This window comes from Hyla sarda, chromosome 1 (genome assembly GCF_029499605.1).
Source record: "Hyla sarda isolate aHylSar1 chromosome 1, aHylSar1.hap1, whole genome shotgun sequence".
NCBI lineage: Eukaryota > Metazoa > Chordata > Amphibia > Anura > Hylidae > Hyla > Hyla sarda.
This window is the reverse complement of record NC_079189.1, coordinates 395,711,925-395,735,320: the sequence shown is the minus strand read 5'-3', so window position 1 is coordinate 395,735,320 and position 23,396 is coordinate 395,711,925. Positions and strand designations below refer to the sequence as shown.

At 43.2% G+C, this 23,396-nt stretch overlaps 2 protein-coding genes across 2 annotated transcripts in view; one reads left to right on the top strand and one right to left on the bottom strand.

The window, feature by feature from the left end:
- Positions 1-2,044: 2,044 nt before the first annotated feature.
- On the bottom strand, positions 2,045-16,329 carry NGDN (neuroguidin). Its single transcript, XM_056526568.1, has 10 exons — positions 16,236-16,329; positions 11,260-11,319; positions 11,059-11,130; positions 4,491-4,628; positions 3,961-4,098; positions 3,732-3,846; positions 3,463-3,631; positions 3,176-3,329; positions 2,361-2,421; positions 2,045-2,255 (listed from the first exon to the last, which is right to left on the bottom strand). The coding sequence occupies exons 1-10, from the start codon at positions 16,248-16,250 to the stop codon at positions 2,236-2,238; spliced, it is 942 nt and encodes a 313-aa protein (XP_056382543.1). The 5' UTR covers positions 16,251-16,329; the 3' UTR covers positions 2,045-2,235.
- Positions 16,330-16,346: 17 nt separating this feature from the next.
- The window catches only part of LOC130276716 (myosin-7), a 97,209-nt gene continuing 90,159 nt past the window's right edge, over positions 16,347-23,396 (top strand). Inside the window, exon 1 of the mRNA XM_056526447.1 lies at positions 16,347-16,354. The gene's annotated coding sequence lies outside the window, so the exon portion shown is untranslated. The remainder of the gene's footprint in view (positions 16,355-23,396) is intronic.

The following is a 23,396-nucleotide window of genomic DNA, read 5'->3' as shown; positions in this document are numbered from 1 at the left end:
ATTAAAGTCCTGTTCGATAAATACAGTCATAATTAGAACCTGTCAAGGCTAACAGATCTTCTGTATGCTAGTGCCCATGTACCGTATTTATCGGCGTATAACACGCACTTTTTAGGCTAAAATTTTTACCCTAAAGTCTATGTGCGTGTTATATGCCGATACCGCCCCAGGAAAGGCAGAGGGAGAGAGGCCGTCGCTGCCCGCTTCTCTCCCCCTGCCTTACCTGGGGTCTAGAGCCCTGCTGCCGGCCATTCTCACCCCCTGGCTATCGGCGCGGCTGCCCATTCTGTCCCCCTGACTATCGGTACCGGCGCCGATAGCCAGGGGGAGAGAAGGGGCAGCGGCACCCATTGCCGGCACCGCTGCCCCGTTGCCTCCCCCCATCCCCGGTGGCATAATTACCTGGGTCGGGTCCGCGCTGCTGCAGGCCTCCGGCGTGCGGCCCCTGCATCGTTGCTATGCGCTGCACGGCGCGGCGCATGACGTCAGTGCGCTGCGCATAGCAACGACGCAGGGGACGCACGCCGGAGGCCTGCAGCAGCGCGGACCCGACCCAGATAATTATGCCACCGGGGATGGGGGGAGGCAACGGGGCAGCGGCGCCGGCAATGGGTGCCGCTGCCCCTTCTCTCCCCCTGGCTGTCGGCGCCGCTTCTCTCCCCCTGGCTATCGGCGCCGGCAATGGGGCGCCGGTACCGATAGTCAGGGGGACAGAACGGGCAGCGGCGCCGATGGCCAGGGGGAGAGAAGGGCCGGCAGCACGGCTCTAGACCCCCAGGAAAGGCAGGGGGAGAGAAGCGGGCAGCGACGGCCTCTCTCCCCCTGCCTTTCCTGGGGGTATATCGGGGTATACACGCGCACACACGCACCCTCATTTTACCATGGATATTTGGGTAAAAAACTTTTTTTACCCAAATATCCTTGGTAAAATGAGGGTGCGTGTTATAGGCCGGTGCGTGGTATACCCCGATAAATACGGTAATTAAATTCCCTCCCAGTGGGCAAGTAGGAGGACAAATCTTACTACCTAGCTATGGGTATAAAAATGAGGTTCCTTGCTTTTGCCTTGTTGTCCCAAGAGACTCTAAGTATTTCTGTAGAATATAAGTGTGGCTTGTTTACTGTTTAAGCACATTTGGTACCAGTGAATACATTGGGAGGTATTTATCAATGGATTGTGCCTGTGTGTTTTATTGGGTTTCTTTGTCGCATTTCTTTGGCGCAGTGTCTTTTTGCGCAAATGTTTGGCACATTATCTCCTCTCTCAAATTGTAAACTTGCTAGGACTTTGACAGTCCAAGTGTATGATTTTTTTCTCAGTGGTCAGTAATTTATCAATTGCGTCAATTGTATTTTGGTGCCAATTTGCCTGTTTTTGACGCAAATCACACCAACAATATTCTGACATGGAAAACACACATACCAAAGGAAGAATATGGTATGCGCCAAAGTTACTAGAGGTTGTGAGCCAAATGTTAAATTTGGCGCATGTCTGTAAAAACCAAAGTAAAATAAAAAATAAAAAAAACTGACAACGGGTTAAAATGATAAATACACCAACCCCAACTGTCTCTGTGCTGTTGGGATTTATTGCCCGTATTTGTCAAGCTGTGGCAGAATTGGTGTTCCCGAGTGGGATGACTGACTGGAGTATGCCATTTGTGGTGCTCAATTTTGAGCCAGAGTAAGGGACATGTGTGACAGAGCTGTGGAACAGTATGTATCCCATAGACCATTCTTACCCAACATAAAAAACAAATGTTTTATAATTTATGCCATTTCATCCATTCACATCTGAAAAAATGGACATAAAAGTGAAAAAAAGTTTTTTTTTTTATAATATAATTTACAGCTGAAGAAAAAGTGACTTTAAGATGTGCGAAAATGGCCTCAGAGTGCTTTCACACAAGACTGAAATTCAGCATACAGTGGCACGGCACCCACATCACAGTTGCTGGCATTGTCTAGTTGCTGGCATACTAGAGATTTATCTCTTAACACTGGTGAGAATAGATTTTGCAAATCCACATGTAAATTACGGCAATTCTGTATACTGAATCCTTTATATTTTCATGTAAACAACATTAGCATGAATTTGAGGCCATGGGTCCTTACAATAGATGTGCCAGTTACTTATGAAGGTGCCTCAGGGATACCACAACAGTGTTTGCCAATACTTTGAAATCCCTGGCACAACACATTTGGAGAAAGAAAATGTTGACCGGTGGATACTTTTCAGCGTCGTTTTCTAAAGCCTAGAAACAACATGAAAGAGGTGAAATATAATCAGCTTTCTGTATTGCTATTGCTTGAGTATATGACAGCAAAAAAATGCATCCAAGCAACAGGCGAACAGTTACCTTTCTTCTTTTTTCCTTTCTTAGGTCCTTTCTTGGATTTCTTGGCAGATGGCATAAAATCCTTAAAAAAAATTAAATAAAACATTACTGGTGCATTACTGGTACTGGTCTCATATTAAAGGGGTACGCCACTCACCAGCATTTGGAACATTTAGTTTCAAATGCTGGTGCGGGCTTTGGGGATTGCCCCGCCCCCTCCCATAGACTTACATTGAGGGGGCGGGGTGTGGCGACCCCCTGAAGTCCACACCAACACTAAATGTTCCAAACGCTGGCGAATGGAGTACCCCTTTAATATGAGACCAGTGGAGTCTGACTCACAGCACCCCACTAACCAACTGACTAAAGAGGCTTTGGTGCTCCTGTGAGCATTGCAGCCTCTTTATCCGTCCCTGGAATAGCTCTTTATATTTGGTAATGAATTTAACTTCTGTTGCACCTAGTTCGATTTATTACAACAGGATACCAGGTATAGCCACAAGATGAACAGAGCTGTGTCTGCTGCTTTAATCAGCTTTGTGGGGGTGCCAGAAGTCAGATTCCCACTAATCTAATATTATATATACATCTCTGAAAACCCCCTTAGAATCAGCAAAACACAGATCCAGGTGATATGTAAAGGAGATGGCTTCACTTCGATTTAGCACTATAGCACATTTTGTTATTTTCTACATTCTAAAGCCTGATCTGCCAGGTCGTGTGGGCACCTTGATGGTCGATTGAATGATCTCCTATACAACTTATTGGCTACATAGTATGTCTAAGTTAAAAGCATCTGCCCAACTAAAGATTTTCCAATGCCCAGCCCTGCTCACCTCTGTTCTCGATTCTCCTCCTGTCAAAGCACTAATATCTGTAAAGTGTGTGAGTGATTTAAGTTGTGATGTCATGGCAAGCGCCCTCTTCTTACGAGCCTTTTCCTTTCGAGTCATATTTAATCGCACCATCATAGATTCTTCATAGTTGGTCCTTTAAAAAAATAAAATAAATTTTAAATCTGTATTTCATAAACTATAGAAAATCAAGCACTAGGGAAAACTTGTCTAAGCCAGACCAAGCTGCAGGTCCCAGCTGGCATGGTAGCCACATAAAAGCTATGTACCGATGCTGCTCTTCTCTCTCATGCTGCATCATGTGATAGGCTCTCCCTTCTCTGATTTCTTCAGGAGCATCTGTATACTGTTCTTTTAGCTCCCGGATGACTGAGCTGCTCAAAGCCCTTTTTTTTGCACGCTCCAAAATTCGGTTTTCTCGGTCTGCCTCAGTGTTATCTGTGAAAAGATTTACAGATCAGGGCACCAGAAAATCTTGCTACAAGATTTCAAAAATATATAAAGATATATATTTTGTTATGCATTTCATATTGCTTACCATAATGTACTGGTGCAAGTCTAGGAGGTATATATTTCCTGGTCTTGCTGCGAGACTTTCCTACACCACCATCTTCTGCATCACCGTCTGAACCCTCTTCATCAGACTCCTCCAACTGTAATATTGGGAGAGAACACAGTAAATAAGAAAAAAAAATGAAGTTGATGGGTTAAGCATGTACAGTAAATTATCTTTTAACAACTTACCAAGGAGAATGTCATAATCTTACCTTACTGATTAAGTTCTGAGGATTGGGCTTGAAGCGCAGTGGATCATTTTCAGAAAGACTACCGGTGGCAGCAGCTCTTATTAACTTATCTATTTGATACTTAAGCTTTTGATCAATTGGACGCATTTTTTCCAAAACCTGAGAAATAGGCAAGTCTTTAAAACACCAGCCAAAAAAAGACTTTTCAACATAAGTCAAAAATACGAGTTCTGATTCTTTAACAGCTTTGTGAATAGAACAAGTCACAAGATTCTTAACATGTGTAACCACATTATATAGAACATTGCAGCAAGTTATATACAAGTATGTTTTTGTATTTCTCAAAACAAATAAACAGCTACGCAAGCTATCATATGATGACATTAAAGCACTTGAGCCCTTGGACCCAGCCATGTGTAGACTGAATAAATATCCCCTGGCATTAAACTTTAATATTACAGTCCGTTATACAATCTTTTTACACATGCAATGCCCTCTCTCAGCACAACTCATGTGAGAAGGTAAAGTATTGTGATCAAGTCTCTACTTACTGTGCGTATCTCCACCAGTCTCATGATGCCTGGGTTTTCCTTCAAGGGCCTCCCGGAAGATTTTTCCATGATGATGTGAGTAAGATCCTGCATATACAGCAAGAGCAGCTGATCCTTCAGCTCTAGGAAACTAAGACCCTACAAGAAACCACAACCAGATAATAAAGCACAATGTAATGGATTCACACGGTATATTGGATATACATATACTCTCACACGCTTTATTGGATATACATATACTCTCACACGCTATATTGGATATACATATACTCTCACACGCTTTATTGGATATACATATACTCTCACACGCTATATTGGATATACATATACTCTCACACGCTATATTGGATATATATATACTCTCACACGCTATATTGGATATACATATACTCTCACACGCTATATTGGATATACATATACACTCACACGCTATATTGGATATACATATACTCACACGCTATATTGGATATACATATACTCACACGCTATATTGGATATACATATACTCTCACACGCTATATTGGATATACATATACTCTCACACGCTATATTGGATATACATATACTCTCACACGCTATATTGGATATACATATACTCTCACACGCTATATTGGATATACATATACTCTCACACGCTATATTGGATATACATATACTCTCACACGCTATATTGGATATACATATACTCTCACACGCTATATTGGATATACATATACACTCACACGCTATATTGGATATACATATACACTCACACGCTATATTGGATATACATATACACTCACACGCTATATTGGATATACATATACTCACACGCTATATTGGATATACATATACTCTCACACGCTATATTGGATATACATATACTCTCACACGCTATATTGGATATACATATACTCTCACACGCTATATTGGATATACATATACTCTCACACGCTATATTGGATATACATATACTCTCACACGCTATATTGGATATACATATACTCTCACACGCTTTATTGGATATACATATACTCTCACACGCTATATTGGATATACATATACTCTCACACGCTATATTGGATATACATATACTCTCACACGCTATATTGGATATACATATACTCTCACACGCTATATTGGATATACATATACTCTCACACGCTATATTGGATATACATATACTCTCACACGCTATATTGGATATACATTTACTCACACGCTATATTGGATATACATTTACTCACACGCTATATTGGATATACATATACTCTCACATGCTATACTGAATATACATATACTCACATGCTATATTGGATATACATATACTCTCACATGCTATATTGGATATACATATACTCTCACATGCTATATTGGATATACATATACTCTCACATGCTATATTGGATATACATATACTCTCACATGCTATATTGGATAAACATATACTCTCACATGCTATATTGGATAAACATATACTCTCACATGCTATATTGGATATACATGTACTCTTTTACTGTCTATTAGAAAAATGTTATTAAAAAAAAAATGTTCCTTAAATGGGTATTCCTATGAAGATAAAAAGGTCTTAACAGATGCAGTATGTGAAAGTAAACATATTGCAACTAGGGATGTCCCGATACCAATACTAGTATCTGTATCGGCACAGATACCCGGCATTTGCATTTTATCGGGGTCTCATTTAATGTCCCAGATACCATGTCCGATACCTGTTGCCCTGTTTTACTGTCAGCATCATGGCATACCATGGAGGAGCATGAGACACCCGTAACTTTACCTCCTCCCCTCTGCCCAGCGTAACGCTACAGAGGAAACAGGACAACGTGTGTGTGTCACATGCTCCTCCACAGGACGCCATGATGCGGACGGGAGAAAAGGACAGTGGAGCGGCAACACCCAAGGACAGCCACAGGCGAGTGCTGTCTACGAGGGAGACAAGAGGGAGCACTGTCTACAAGGGGGGGTTCCTTTCTACAAGGGGGGCCGCTGTCTTCAAGGGGGGGCCTGTTGTATTCAAGGGGGGTTGTTTTCAAGGGAGACAAGAGGGGTAGTATCTACAAGAGGGGGGGGGGCTGCTGTCTACAAGGGAGGGGGGCCTGCTGTCTACAAAGGGGTGCTGTCTACAAGGGGGGGATGCTGTGTACAAGGAAGGACGCTGTCTACAAGGGTGGGGACCTGCTGTCTACAAGGTGGGGCTGCGGTCTACAGGAGGCTGCTGCTAATGTCTGCAACTATCAATACTACCTACAAGGGAATACTAGCTACTATTAAAGGGAATCGTACAGCAGTCACCTGCACTAACTTTAACTTATATGTAGATAGTGCAGGTGACCCGGTATCTACCGCTGCTCACCATGTGAACATCAGCGCAATCGCTCCGGAGAATTCTGCTTGGAAATTCTGTAGTGTGAATTGGGCTCTAAATCTCACCTGTGCATTCAAGCAAGGTGGGATATGGAAAAGTGTAATCTCTGCTGCACAGCAACAGGCAATGTTCATAGTGAAAAACCAGAAAATGATCAGGACCATGGGAGAAAAAAAAACAGTACAGAAAGAGAAGTTACTTAAAAACAGCACATTTGTAGTCCTTTACGTATATAGATGTGGTACACTTCTTCGTTTACCAACATTGCCTTGTGGAAAAACCCTTTAATCCCTTAAGGACACCGCCTGTTTTTACCTTCATGACCAAGCCCAATTTTTCAGATCTGGTATGTGTCTCTAAGTGGTAATAACTTTGATATGTTTTTCCTTAGCAACATGATTCTGAGATAGTTTTTTCGTGACATATTGTACTTTATATTAGTGGTAAATCTTTGCTGATTCATGCAGCATTTTTTGTGGAAAATTGGAAAATTTCTGGCTTTTGTAAAAAAATTTATGGCATTCAACGTATGGTAAAAAATTATGGGGGACATTTATCAAAACCTGTCCAGAGGGAAAAGCTGCTGAGTTGACCATAGCAACCAATCAGATCACTTTCATTTTCCACAGGCCTTTTCAAAAGTGAAAGAAGCGATCTGATTGGTTGCTATGGGCAACTCAGCAACTTTTCCTCTGGACAGGTTTTGATTAATCTCCCCCTATGTTATTTTTATTCTGTGGGTCGGTACAATTACGGCAATACCTAATTTATATGGCTTTTTTATGTTCTTTTTCCTTTTCTCAACAAAATCCTTTTTCCGCCTTTTTTGTGTTGTCATATTCTGACTGCCATAACTTTTTTTTTTCGTCCAACTCCATCGTGTAAGGCCATTTTGATGTTTTTTATTCCACGTTTTTAACCAAAATGTGTGGTTTTTTTTAATGGAGTTTACTGTGCAGGATAAATACTATTATCGCTTTATTGTACAAGTCATTATGGACGTGGTAATACCCATTATGTTTGGGTGTTTTTTTTTGTTTTTTTGGGTGATAATACAGTGACCCCCCCCCCGACCTACGATGGCCCCGACATACGATAATTTCAACATGCGATGGCCTCTCAGAGGCCATCGCATGTTGAAGGCAGCATCAACATACGATGCTTTTGTATGTCGGGGCCATCACATAAACGGCTATTCGGCAGCGCAAACTGCTTCAGCTGCCACCGGATAGCAGTTTACGGTGCCCCATGTGCTCCTATGATTGTCTCCTACCTGTCCTCGAGGCACCGGAGCGTCCTCTTCCGGGTCCCCTCCATCGCCGTCGTCATCACGTCGCCCCGCAGGCCATGCAATAGGAGCGGCGTGCGTAGTGACGTGACGACGGCGACGTGAGAGCGACAATCCCGGGCAGCAGAGACGTTCGAGCGGCGGGAACATCACAGGGACGCGGAGACAGCGATGGAGCGCAACATCCAGAGCAGCAGTGACGAGCGGTGACGGTCCGGAGCGGCGGGGACACGCGAGTACAACTTCCTATTCTTTCCATTGCACGGATCCCTCAACATACGATGGTTTCAACAAACGATTGTTCATTTGGAACGGATTACCATCGTATGTTGAGGGACCACTGTATAGGGCTTTATTGTGAAGGGGCATTTATTTTTTTTAACACTATTAACTTACACTTTTATATAGGTTATACTATGCTGCACTACACACTCAGTACGCTGACATACAACCTGCCCAATCCAGCCTATGGCTGGACCTCACAGGCTGCCGTACTAAGCAGACAGGAGGCTATCAGCTGGCCTCCTACAGCCATGGCAACCAATGGAATCCCACGATCACACTGCGGGATTGCAGCCCCGTCAACCCCATAGATTCCGTGATAAGGACTGATGACGGCATCTATTGGGTTAATTCTGCAGAGACCGGCGAGATCACGATCTTTGCAGCTGCGGCGGGACACCAGCTGTGATTGACAGCCGCGTCCCTCGACGATCTCCTGCAGAGTGTCGCAGGATATCACCAAGACGTATGCATTCGTCCAGTTGCGCCAACTAGTAGAGCTGCAACGATTAATCGATTAAATTCGATAACGGGATTCGTTGCCAACGAATCCAGTTATCGAATAATTGCCCGATTTGTTCTCCGCAGTCAGGAAGCTGCGAGCCCCGAAAATCCTGCAGCAGCCTCAGTGACAGTCTCAGGCTGAGACTCTCAGCTCCACTCTCCGATCAGCGTTACCAGTTAGGAGGCTGCAGCTCCTCCTAACTGTCTGCTCCCCTGCCACCATTTTACCCGTATTTCCCCCACTCAGCCTATGAGGATCAGTGACCCTCCATTTTCTGCCACCAGCCGCCACCTCCAGGGCCCCCGTACGGTAGGTTGAGGTTCCAATACAGCACACACGCACTGTGCTGCAGCCCGGGCAGCCAGTGATCCTCCCAGGGCCTCCATCCGTGTGTGTCTGCAGTCTGTTCTGCACTGCTATACACATGGGGGGTATGTGCAGAGCAGACTGCAGACAGAGCATTACAGCTTAGTGTCTTGTACAGACCTTAGGGTGCAATGCTCTGCAACCTGCACATACACCCCCCCCCCCCCCCATGTGTATAGCAGTGTGTGTACATGCCTATACAGGTGGGGGTATGTGCAGAGCATTGCACCCTAGTCTGTACTACAGACACAAGGGTGCAATGCCCTGCATATACCTCTATGTGTATAGCAGTATATGCAGAGCATTGCACCCATGTCTGTAGTACAGTGTGCAGTGCACACCGCTTTACCCATGGGGGTATATGCAGAGCATTGCACCCTTGTGTCTGAAGTACAGACTAGGGTGCAATGCTCTGCACATACCCTCACCTGTATAGGAATGTACACACACACACACACGCTATACACAAGGGGGGTATGAGCAGACTGCAGAGCATTGCACCCGACCAATGTCTGTAGTACAGACTCTGTAGTTCTACAAATACTAGGGTGCATATGTTCTGCACATACCCTCATGTGTATAGCAGTGTGTGTGTGTGTGTGTGTGTGTGTGTGTGTGTGTGTACTACATACACACTGCTATACAAATGGTAGTATGTGCAGAGCATTGCATCCTAGTGGCTGTACGACAGACACAAGGATGCAACGTTCTGCACATACCCCATGGGTATAGCGGTGTGTATGTAGTACATATACACTGCTATACACATGAGGGGGGGTGCAGAGCATTTGCCCCCTAGTATTTGTAGTACTACAGACATGGGTCGGGTGCAATGCTCTGCAATCTGCACATACCCCAATGTGTATAGGAGTGCTATATAAAAAAAAAAAAAAAAAAAAAAAAAAATTATAATATATGTAAATTAACTGCTCCCCCAATAAAAATTAGCTCCCCCTTTTCTTTTGCTATACAAAAAAAAATGTAAAATAATTTATTTTAATTTTTTTTTTACATATTTGATACTGCCGCATGGATAACTGTCTGAACTATTAAAATATTAGTGAATCATTAACATTTTATTTTAACAGTTCAGACAGTTACCCATGCGACAATATCAAATTTACGCTGGTTTCTGTACAGGAACATTAATAATGATCCTGTACGGCTACAATTTTTACAAAATGTTTACAAAAATTGATGCTGTTTGGTCACGTCAGATGCTAGAAACTTTTAATATGGCCATTGTACATACTTTTTCAAGTAGAATCAGCTGAACCCCTTTTTTTGCAATTTGACATTTTTTCAGATTAATCGATAAAAATAATTGATAACTAATCGATTATTAAAATAATAGTTAGCTGCAGCCCTACTAACTAGTTAGCAACTGGGACGTATGCATATGTCCTAGGGTGGGAGGGGGTTAAACAGTTCAGTATAATGTCCCATAGTAATGACAACTAAAAGACAAAAGAACTGGATGTAACAATTTTTGGTTTCTACTTTATGTTTCTCATATGCACAATGTGGAGTTTCTCCATATCAACCAGATCAAGACCAACACACAGATGTCTACAAGATGTGAAATAAAACGTGAGTCATCAGACCTAAACAAAGCACCTTTAAATTAGCTGGAAGGCATGCAAAGCTAAAAACTTTAATATGCTTAACAATGGAAACTAGTACTTTAGAGAGTTGAACAATGGGACACTGGCATCAGGAATCCCAAGACCAGTGTTCAAATAATTAATGGGTTTCCTCTCACCTTTTCTGTTGGGTAAACCCCATTCCGGACTTTCTCAGTTAGGTTTTGCACATGTGCTGTAACTGCAGTTACCTGCCAAGAGACAAAGTGTTAAACAAAAGTTATATAAAAAATAAAAATAAAAAACACTGCAAGAGAGCCCAGAGCAAGTAATAAATGAAAGGTGCATGGTTAGTCTGGTGCAGGCACCACATGACTTACCTGTTCATGTATTGTACTAAGCAAAGTCTTTGCCGCTGACAGATCTTCTGATGTTATACCCTACAAAAGAGGGAAAAAAAATTATATTATAATTATTATTGTAACTCTTAGGCTGTGTTCTCAAAATACAGTTAACATTAACTTGCATGTTAGTGGAGTTTTCAATTTGAAAAGTCGTACTTTGGCATTTTATTTTATTTTTTTTACATCATGCCCAGGCTTCTAGCATAAAAAACTACAAACCTTCTACTTACCTCCCTATTTGCTTCCCCCGGCATCATTGCCCTAGCCTCAGCCGCGATCCTATTCCTGGTGCCAGGAGTTGACACCTTAGACTGCATCTCAGCCAATCACTGGCCACAGCGATGTCCCGCCTCAACCATTGATTGGCTGAGCAGCAGTGTGATGTATTGAGCCCAAGCAAAGTCTTGTTCCTGGTGCCAAGGCCTAATAGGTCACATTGTCGCTCAGCCAATCACAGGCCGATATAGGACACCACTGTGGCCAGCGATTAGCTAAGCAGCAGTATGATGTGTCAACCTCCGGCAGCAGGAAGGTGTTCGCAGCAGAGGTTGAAGCAACGATACCAGACACACCAAAGGAGCAGGTGCTTTTGAATTTATTTATTTTTTATTTTTAATGCTGGGAGACTGGGCATGCTTTTGAAAACAGTTAGATGCAGGAGTACCGATTTAGCTGCAAGCATTTTAAAGATCTTATCCAAGTTCCTCAGGAAAGTCAATTGATATCAGGGGTGGTTCTCAGCATCCATGACGATCAGCTATTTGAAGGGTGACTAAGTACAGCAGCCTCTTTTACATGGGTCCAAACACCTCTTTGTTTTACACTTAGTAGTGGTTGTGCCGGCTACAGTGGCCTTTCCAATTCATATGTATGGGACCAGGCTGCAATATCCTGCGCAGCCACTAGTAAGCGTACAGAATGCAGGGGTAAGAGATAGTGTAAATACAGAAGACGCTGCTGTGTTTACTCAAGCATTTAGGAGTCCAAACACATTCAAGAAGAAGATAAAAGTCCCCCAGACACTCATCTCCAATTCTGATTATTGCAGGTGAGAAAATCTACACTGCTCAAAAAGAATGAAGGGAACTCTTAAACAACACAATGTAACTCCAAGTCACTCACACTTCGGTGAAATCACACTGTCCACTCAGGAAGCAACACTGATTGACAATCAATTTCACATGCTGTTGTGCAAATGAAACAGACAACAGGTGGAAATTATAGGCAATTAGCAAGACACCCCAATAAAAGGAGTGGTTCTTCAGGTGGTGACCACAGACCACTTCTCAGTTCCTATGCTTCCTGACTGATGTTTTGGTCACTTTTGAATGCTGGCGGTGCTTTCACTCTAGTGGTAGCATGAGACGGAGTCTACAACCCACACAAGTGGCTCAGGTAGTGCAGCTCATCCAGGAAGGCACATCAGTGCGAGCTGTGGCAAGAAGGTTTGCTGTGTCTGTCAACAGTGTCCAGAGCATGGAGGCGCCACCATGAGACAGGCCAGTACATCAGGAGACGTGGAGGAGGCCATAGGAGGGCAACAACCCAGCAGTAGGATCGCTACCTCCGCCTTTATGCAAGGAAAAGCAGGAGGCGCACTGCCAGAGCCCTGCAAAATGACCTCCAGCAAATGTACGTGTCCACTCAAACAGTCAGAAACAGACTCCGTGAGGGTGGTATGAGGGCCCGACGTCCACAGGTGGGGGTTGTGCTTACAGCCCAACACTGTGCAGGACGTTTGGCATTTGCCAGAGAACAAGATTGTCAAATTTGCCACTGGCGCCCTGTGCTCTTCACAGATGAAAGCAGGTTCACACTGAGCACATGTGACAGATGTGACAGAGTCTGGAGATGCTGTGGAGAACATTCTGCTGCCTGTAACATCCTCCAGCATGACCGTTTTGGCATTGGGTCAGTAATGGTGTGGGGGTGGCATTTCTTTGCGGGCTGCACAGCCCTCCATGTGCTTGCCAAAGGTAGCCTGACTGCCATTAGCAGGAAATGTATATGTCATAAAAGATGAGTTTGAAATATTACTGTAAGCATTAGGGAACGGGTCATTAGAAAATTACCGAATGTTCAAAATGAAATAAATTATATATTATTTTCCATTTTACTATCTTTTTCAGCATTTCCTAACCTTTGGCTGTTAGGGCATGCTGTGAGTTGTAGGTTTTCAACAGCTGGAGGAACACTGGTTGGGAAACACTGATCCATATTATAAAACAATCCAGAAGTTTCACAAACCTCTCTATAAACAGACATTATTTTAGTGAAAGGAGACACGTCTGTGTATATATAAATCAGGATCATGCCATTCACAATAGATGATGAACACAGCTCCCATCCTCCGCTGCCTTCTGCACAGGTCACAGAGAACGCCAATAAAACTCTACCATAGAAGTCAATATAAGAGTACACCAGACTATTGTGCTGTACTCCGGTGGAAAACTTTATTTTTTTAATCAACTGGTGCCAGAAAGTTAAACGGATTTGTAAATTGCTTCTATTAAAACATCTTAATCCTTCCAGTACCTATTAGCTGCAGAATACTACAGAGGAAATTCTTTTCTTTTTGAAACACAGTGGTCTCTGCTGACATCTCTGTCCAGAGCAGCATATGTTTGCTATGGGGATTTTCTCCTTCTCTGGACAGTTCTTAAAATGGACAGATGTGTCAGCAGAGAGCACTGTGGTCATGATGTCAGCAGAGAGCTCTGTGTTCCAAAAAAAAAAAAAATTTCCTCTGTAGTATTCAGCAGCTAATAAGTATTAGAATGATTTTTAATAAAAGTAATTTACAAATCTGTTTAACTTTCTGGCACCAGTTGATTAAAAAAATAAGTTTTTCACCAGTGTACCCCTTTAAATACAGAGCAGAAAGCTCAGGCACTGTGGAGAACATTTATCAATGTTGGTGTGAGGTAGTAGAGATTTTACCCGTGTGCTTGGTGCATATTTTTTTACGGTATCTCAAAATTTACCAAAATTGTGCATAGAGTTTCCAAATTCTGCACAATTATAGAAACTAGAGATGAGCGAACTTACAGTAAATTCGATTCGTCACAAACTTCTCAGCTCGGCGGTTGCTGACTTTTCCTGCATAAATTAGTTCAGCTTTCCGGTGCTCGGGTGGGCTGGAAAAGGTGGATACATTCCTAAGAAAGAGTCTCCTTGGACTGTATCCACCTTTTCCAGCCCACGGCAGCACCTGAAAGAGCTAGGTTTAAGCTTTGTGCTCCAGCATCTGACACATTTGTACATTTTCTGTTAGCTGTCGTACACTTGTGCAGAAAAAGGAGATTTGTGGGGGGAAAAAAAAGCTTCTCCATTTATTTTTCTCAAATAAATATAGCTCAACAAAAATAGAGAAAACGGAAACACAGCCGCACATCCACAATTTGTATTTTGATCTACGTCTTCACAAATGGTGGATGTGCGGCTATGTTTCTCTATTTTTGTAATAAATCTAGCGCCGTTGCCAGAAGTGGTGTTCAGTGTACGTAACAGTAGACAACTTTGAAAAATGTTCTACCAAAAATTGTGAAAAAAAGTGTGCATTTAGAACATTAAAGTGATGTAAAGCCAATGATAAATGTCTCCCTATGACTGTCTCCAAAATGAATAGAATGAATTAGGAAATAGATGAGAGAGAGAGAGGTATTAGGGGAGAGTCATCATAGGGCTGGGTGATATACCGGTTCATACCAAATACCGAATTTTTTGGACTGCACAATGTGAATTTTCCCCCATACCGCAATACCGGTTGGGCCCCTCCCCCTCTGGAATGAATTATCAGCCTAGCGCAGCCCTGTCACCACATGGGGGAACTAATCCTATGTGACCCGCCAGCACTGTTCTGCCCCCACCCCCCATTAATGATCAGCCCAGTGGGGGGTGAAACTCTATACTGTATGCCAGCGGTCTCCAACCTGCAGACCTCCAGATGTTGCAAAACTACAACTCCCAGCATGCCCGGACAGGCTGGGAGTTGTAGTATTGCAATAGCTGGAGGTCTGCAGGTTTGAGACCACTGCTGTACGCTGTATCCCTATGCCCGGGGCTGCAAAAGATACAGAAAATAAGCCGGCTTCTTACATGACAGTGGGCTCAGCCTATCACTGGCCGGGGCGGGACATCGCTTCGGCCGGTGATAGGTCGACAGCTGTCCTCCCAGTCCCCAGCGTGCGGCCGAGGTGGGTGAGTTAAAAGTTTATTTTCTGTATCTTTTGCAGCCCGGGCATAGGTATACAGCGTACAGCAGTGGTCTCCAACCTGCGGACCTCCAGCTGTTGCAAAACTACAACTCCCAGCATGCCCGGACAGCCGTTGGCTGTCCGGGCATGCTGGGAGTTGTAGTTTTGCAACAGCTGGAGGTCCGCAGGTTGGAGACCACTGGCGTACAGTGAGTTCCATCGCAGGTGGCCCCCAACAAAGAGGAGGAGGGCAGTGCTTGACATATGTGAATAGTACCCCGCTGGGCTGATCCTTAATTGGGGGAGCAGAACAGTGCTGGCAGGTAACATGGTTTGGGGGGGGGGGGGGGAGAGAATACCGTTATATACCGTGGAACCGCCGTAAGTTAAAAAACATACCGTGATACACATATTTGGTCATACCGCCCTAATTCATCAAAACTTGTGCAGAGGATTTGTTGACCAATTGTCCATAGCAAGTAGTCAGATCGCTTCTTTTATTTTTAGGAGACCATTTTAAGAATAAAAGACATCTGATTGGTTACTATGGGCAACCTTTCCTCCACACGGGTTTTGATAAACCTCCCCATTGCCTTAGTATCTGAGCACAGGACATAAACCCAATAATCCCTCATCCAGCAATGAATGAAATCTGCTGAATCTCACATCCAGAGACAGGACTTGTATGCAGTAAAGCCGAGCTGTCCCGGACACACGTTACTCCATACAGCACACGGGTATATACATGCCGCTCACCTGCGCCGCAGCCATGTCTCTACGCTGCTCCAGGAAAACCCACGCGAAAGGTGGAGCCTCCCGTAAAACCCCTCCCAAACCCGGAAGCGGAAATGATTGCAGCACGTGCTGACGACACGGTTAGTATCTATCAATGGTAACCAATCATGGGGGCGCACACTAGCAGGTCAACGCCACACCGGAAGTCAGCTGTTTAGCCCTGAATACACCGGGCATAGGTCTAATATTCGGCAGGAGAGGAGACAGAGAGAGCGGAGCTTTATAAGCCGGATGTTTAGACTCAGCACCGGTCAATTTTTTATGTGGAATTCGATCAGTTGTGAGAGCGGAAGTACTGAGTTATCGCAGGAGCTGTGCGTCTGCGCGGATTGCTCTTTGTTGCGTTGCTTGGGTGCCCTCTGCTGGGCAATTCTATGTAATGGAGTTTTAGTCCTGGCAGGTTTGCACGGATTAATGAGTAGATGTGGTATTTTTACGTTATTCTATTAGTGCTAAATATTAATTGTTTTGTGCACAAATAATACAAGCTCCAGATTTTTCTGTATGTTTGCTCTTGGGTTTGCCACTGTTGAATATGACGTAGTTAACAGCCAGAATTCAGGATTAGGGATGCATTCACCCTGCAGTATATGTATGTGGTGACCGTATACGGTTTTATTTTATAAATCCATATTTTTTTCATCGTATTTATAGCATTGAGAGACCGTGCTGAAAAAGAGTATATAGTTTTGTATGGGTTGGCATGGCTTCAGTCTGTTTTTAAGTGTCCTATCACAGTTTTATCTACTGTTAAAAAACGGTATATTCACTATTTGTTTATTTTTATTTTTTATATAGTATTGTAGTCAAAGAGAACTGGGTGTGCGTACAGTGTCATACAATTTTAATATACCTAAACCGTATGCACAAACGTGGTGTGAATCCACCCTGACACTCAGATTTTCCCTGTGGATATACCAGCAAATCTGCCCCTAGTTTTCTCCTGTCATTCATACAGAATCCACACAAATAGTAAACATGCTTGAGATGGTAAAATCCACAGTGGGTCTAAAATATCCTATTGAATTAGCAGCGAAATGTTCTTACGGCACTTAAAGGGTACCTCTCATCAAATAAACTTTTGATATATTTTAGGTTAATGAATGTTGAATAACTTTCCAATAGCATGTTAATGAAAAATATGCTTCTTTCTATTGTATTTTTCCCGAACAGGCTGTGAACAAAGCAGGCTGGCTGCTCTGAGTGTTCTCCTTTGTGAACAAAGCAGACTGGCAGCTCGTAGTGTTTAGGACTCCAGCATGAGTCTGAAATGCTTGCTGACAGGACTGGTAGGGTCCTAGTGGTCATTTCTTCAAAGTGGAAAATTAAATAGAAAGAAGCATATTTTTTAATAACATGCAATTGTAAAGTTATTCTGCATACATTAATCTATAATATATCAAAAGTTTTTTTGATGAGAGGCACCCTTTAAATCCTGACAAAATTGTATGAATAAAGCACTTCCTACCTTTTGTCTCAACTGTATCTCTCAGACTGTAAGCTCTTGTGAGCAGGGCCCTCACTCCTTCTTCTGTTAACATATTTAGAGTGTGATATTGTAATGTCTGATCCTTGTCTTTATTTTTACCCCAATATTGTAAAGTGCCACAGAATTGGCGCTCTATACACACACATACATATATATATATATATATATATATATATATATATATATATATATATATATATAATATGGTCAGTCTAAAAGGTCCAGCTATCGCCTCTTTGATATCAGCCCATACAGAACCCCACCTTAACCTTACTGGGGTCTGATTCCAAGTAGTGCTCTGGGCGTATTACTTATCCAGCCATGGGCTCTTCCATCTGGACCGCTAAGAATCACTCTCATCTCATCAGTCCATAAAACATTTGAAAAACCTACTAGATATTTCTTCTTAGCCCAGTCTTGACATTTCAACTTATGTGCCTTGTTCAGCGGTGGTCGGATTTCTGCCTTCCTTATTTTGTCTATGTACATGCACCAAATTTATTAAATGGTCTCAGGACACTTGATACATTTTGTACAGTACACCAAAATTTTACTTCATTACAACATTTTCTATGGTTTACATGTTGCACAAAGGTACTCCGGGGGAACTAAAACCATAGCCAACCCTTACTCTTCCACCAACCTATTTATTTGTCTAAATAACATTTATTAGCTATATAGAGCAGTTTCCCTCTTTCAGCTGTCACTTACATGCAGAGAGTGGGAGAAAGACGTCATTATCAGATCCTGCTTGTCTTTGTGCAAAGCCCTCACTGAGACAAGCCCCCACCATCCTGGAAGACAAACACCACGGGGGAGATTTATCAAAACTTGTCCAGAGGAAAAATCGCTGAGTTGCCCATAACAACCAATCAGCTCGCTTCTTACATTTTGAAAAGGCCTGTGAAAAAAATGATTTCTGTTTTGTCTAGGGGTCCAGCTTCACAGCCACACCTCCCCCTCCCCTCCCTGTGAGGATCTTGCAGAGAAAGAAACAGACCAGTGTCTCCTTAGCACATAGGGGGAGATTTTTCAAAACCTGTGCACAGGAAAAGTTGACCAGTTGCCCATAGCAACCAATCAGATCGTTTCATTTTTAAAGAGGCCTTTGAAAAATTAAAGAAGCGATCTGATTGGTTGCTATGGGCAACTTTTCCTTTGCACAGGTTTTGATAAATCTCCCCTATAATGCTGTTCTATGCCTGCTATAATTCTAATCACTGACTGCTGTTATTCAGAGCATTGCATGATTTATTGCTGGTAGGATAGTTAGAAAGAAAAGACTTGTACAGTGTGTGTTGTTCACTGTGTTTACAATAATACAGCATGTACACAGATAGTAAAAATAATTGTCTGGCAGCCATTACACAGAGCCGCACTGACTGCTGAGATTTGTAGTCTGGGCTGCAAGCAAGGAAAAATTATATTCAGGAGACAACAGTGGCCACAGAAGCTGGCAAAATCACAAGGATAACTACAGGGGAAACAGATAAGCTACTGTGGTGGCTTTGGGGCATTTTTATTTTTATTAACTTCCCAGAGCACCCCTTTTAAAGGTGTCTGTCTATCGGAGATTCCCTTTAAAAGTCTTTTTACAATTGTTAAATTTCCAGAACTAGTTTAATCTCTTTTGCTCCATTTTGCCTGAAGAAAAGCCGCTCAATAATTAAGCACACCTTTATAGATTAATCTCCTTAGGCCACACCCTTCTTCATTTTACGAATTCATATCAACTAATATGCCTAAATCCAATAAGCATTCAAGTTTATTCAACTTGGAAAATGTGCATGAAAATGATAATATGCATTTAAATAAATAACATAAATATCCATTTGTCTAGTAATTATGCACACAGTGTACTTTTTATTTTATGTGGTGAACACTGCATACAAAGAGGAAAAACAGAAACAGGATTTAACCCCTTAAAGGGGTACTCTGCCCCTAGACATCTTATCCCCTATCGAAAGGATAGGGGTTAAGATGTCTGATCAGGACCCCCGCAATCTCGGCTATGGCACCCCAGACATCTGATGCATGGAGTGAACTTCACTCTGTGCCGGATGACTGGTGATGCGGGGCGGAGGCTCATGACGTCACAGCCACGCCCTTCTCGTGATGTCACGGCCATGCCCCCTCAATGCAAACAGCCGCACAAAAATGTGGGGTACTCTGGGGGAACTAAAACCATAGCCCATCCTTTCCATCTCACCAACCTATTTATTTTTCTAAATATCATTCATTAGCTATATAGAGCAGTTTCTCTCTCTTAGCGGTCACTTACATGTAGGGAGAGAGAGAAAGATGTCATTATCAGATCCTTCTTGTCTTTGTGCAAAGGCCTCACTGAGACAAGCCCCCACCCTCCTGGAAGACAAACCCCACGGGGAAGATTTATCAAAACGTAAAAATTAAAACTAAAGTGCCTCTGTTTTCTCATTTTACTAAACAAAATGATCGACTTACATGTTCCTGGAGTTGCTAACTCAGTCGCTGATGCTCTCTCTAGGTTGCAGTGGGACCAGTTTTGGGAGCTGGCGCCAGAGGCCGAGGAGTGTGGAGTCCCCTGTCCGGACTGGCTGTGGAGTCTGGTATAACTGTGGCCATGGGTCTGGTTTGTCGGTCGGTGTGTGGGGCTACCTGGGGGTTGTATAGTCGCTGGTGGGTGGATTGGGAAAGGTTGGTCGGTCAATTGGCTCTTATGGGCGCTCCCACGGATTGGGAGGCGGCCCTGTTGTTTTATGTCGGGAGGGCTTTTTGCGAAGGGGTTTCTTCATCGTCTATGCCCCACTGCAGCTATATGTGCCAATCTAATGAGTCCCTGTTTGACCATTAAAGAGTAGCTCCCACCATCCTTTTTTTTTTCTGTCCCTGCCCATCTATCCCTAACCCCTTTTCTGCTTTTAACATTTTTTTTTATAATCCTAGAAATGCCATTTTGTCTGCCTGGTATTGTGCTCACTACCAGGCAGACTTCCCCAGCAGGCACAACGTCACTGATGCCTGCTGGGGGGGGCTGACTTCCGCCCATAGTTCATCTATACAGGGTGCCTCCAGCTGTTTCACCACTACAACTCCCAGCTTGCCCTGACATCTATTGGCTGTCAGGGTATGCTGGGAGTTGTAGTGGTGATATAAGCAGTATGTAAAATACTGTATAGACCTACAAGGGGTCAATTTGCCTCCCAGCATAAATAATATGAAAAAAACCTCTAAATAAATATAAGGTGTGAGGGAAGTGCTATTTAAGACATAACTTTTAATATATGCTTACTAAAACACACCAATATGTGCCAAGTGATTATACCCACATAAGAATAAAATCATGCGACACAGTATCTGTTAGGATCACCACCCATCTGGTGGATTTATCATGAATCTAATGTGTAGATACACATATTCAGATATGCATCTCTAATAGAAAGTATAATTCTCAACGCGTTTCTACTCCAATCAAGAGTGTCCTCAGGAGAATATCAGAATAATAGAGATAATAGAAGTATCACATCTAAATAAACATGGCATTACTGAGTGACCCACGACACGGGGCACCACTCAGAGGGTGTGATCTTTCCCAGCTGCAACAGGAGAACGTCGGCACGACCTAAAAAGAAAACCAACAGTACAGTCAGCCCAATATACAGGCTTGCACTAAATATAGTTTTTGTAGGGCTGAAAGACTCACAGTCCTTGTCGTGGTTCCGGACACCTATAAATAAAATAATACATTCCTATCAATAAACAAGGTTCCGCTGTACCTGTAATATAAATCTAGCATATCGCCGCTAGTGTGCTGTACTCACTGTCAGCTGGTCTGGGTGCCGATCACAGGATCCCGGGAGGTGCGCAACCCGCAGTGGCGGGGAGCCGGAATGATTCAAACCGGCTGCGAAGCGCTCACCTTCCGGGTCCCTCGGCGTCTGGCGTCATATCCTGGCGCCTACGTGTGACGTCGGCAGTGCCCGCCCCGCTCTGACGCCCACAGGGGGCGGGCCGAATGCCGAACTCACTACTATAATTCAGGGCCGGATTCAGGTATGTATGGAAGTGATTTATTGCTAGTAATAGAGTATGCTAACTCTCGTGTGACTGGTTATATATTATTGAATGAACCATTGGGAATAGTAACAATAATTGGTGTAAAAACACTGAAATTTCAAAGAATTCCTACGAAGGGGTATATAAACAATAATGATCGTGAGCATACCGCAGTGTAAAGGTGCCAATTAGAAATGAAATAGGCACAGGGTCCCTAGAGATAAGGGTACACATGCCGAATGATCACGACCGTATAAACCCCAAATTAAGGACCACATTATGCATGATTGAAATGCCCTAATTGGTCATATCTGATATAAATAAATAATCCCACAGGTTAGATTGGGATAACCCCCAACCAAGAGCAGCCCATATACTCCTATATTGTGCTTCTTATTATATGTATTTTCATGTATATGAAATCAGCAGACGGATGTAGGGGACAACGCCCGAGAGAGAATATATATATAAAAATATATAATTATATAATTATTGGTCCCCCTTCCAACACAGGAGTGGTCCCCCTGGGATTCTAACAAAAAAAAAAAATACGGAGGGAATAGGGTAATGATAGGGGCCTAGGGATCCTAAACTAGCCCTGCACTAACTTAGGCCCTATATCCTAGGCGGTGTTATCGCCCTAATAAGGGCGGCCCCGCTCACGTACCTCCTACTTGGCCTAGTTATTTCTAAGTAAGTATGGTGACACTAACTAGAAGACCCACTAGGGTCCTCTTCTAGTTAGTGTCACCATACTTACTTAGAAATAACTAGGCCAAGTAGGAGGTACGTGAGCGGGGCCGCCCTTATTAGGGCGATAACACCGCCTAGGATATAGGGCCTGAGTTAGTGCAGGGCTAGTTTAGGATCCCTAGGCCCCTATCATTACCCTATTCCCTCCGTATTTTTTTTTTTTTGTTGTTAGAATCCCAGGGGGACCACTCCTGTGTTGGAAGGGGGACCAATAATTATATAATTATATATTTTTATATATATATTCTCTCTCGGGCGTTGTCCCCTACATCCGTCTGCTGATTTCATATACATGAAAATACATATAATAAGAAGCACAATATAGGAGTATATGGGCTGCTCTTGGTTGGGGGTTATCCCAATCTAACCTGTGGGATTATTTATTTATATCAGATATGACCAATTAGGGCATTTCAATCATGCATAATGTGGTCCTTAATTTGGGGTTTATACGGTCGTGATCATTCGGCATGTGTACCCTTATCTCTAGGGACCCTGTGCCTATTTCATTTCTAATTGGCACCTTTACACTGCGGTATGCTCACGATCATTATTGTTTATATACCCCTTCGTAGGAATTCTTTGAAATTTCAGTGTTTTTACACCAATTATTGTTACTATTCCCAATGGTTCATTCAATAATATATAACCAGTCACACGAGAGTTAGCATACTCTATTACTAGCAATAAATCACTTCCATACATACCTGAATCCGGCCCTGAATTATAGTAGTGAGTTCGGCATTCGGCCCGCCCCCTGTGGGCGTCAGAGCGGGGCGGGCACTGCCGACGTCACACGTAGGCGCCAGGATATGACGCCAGACGCCGAGGGACCCGGAAGGTGA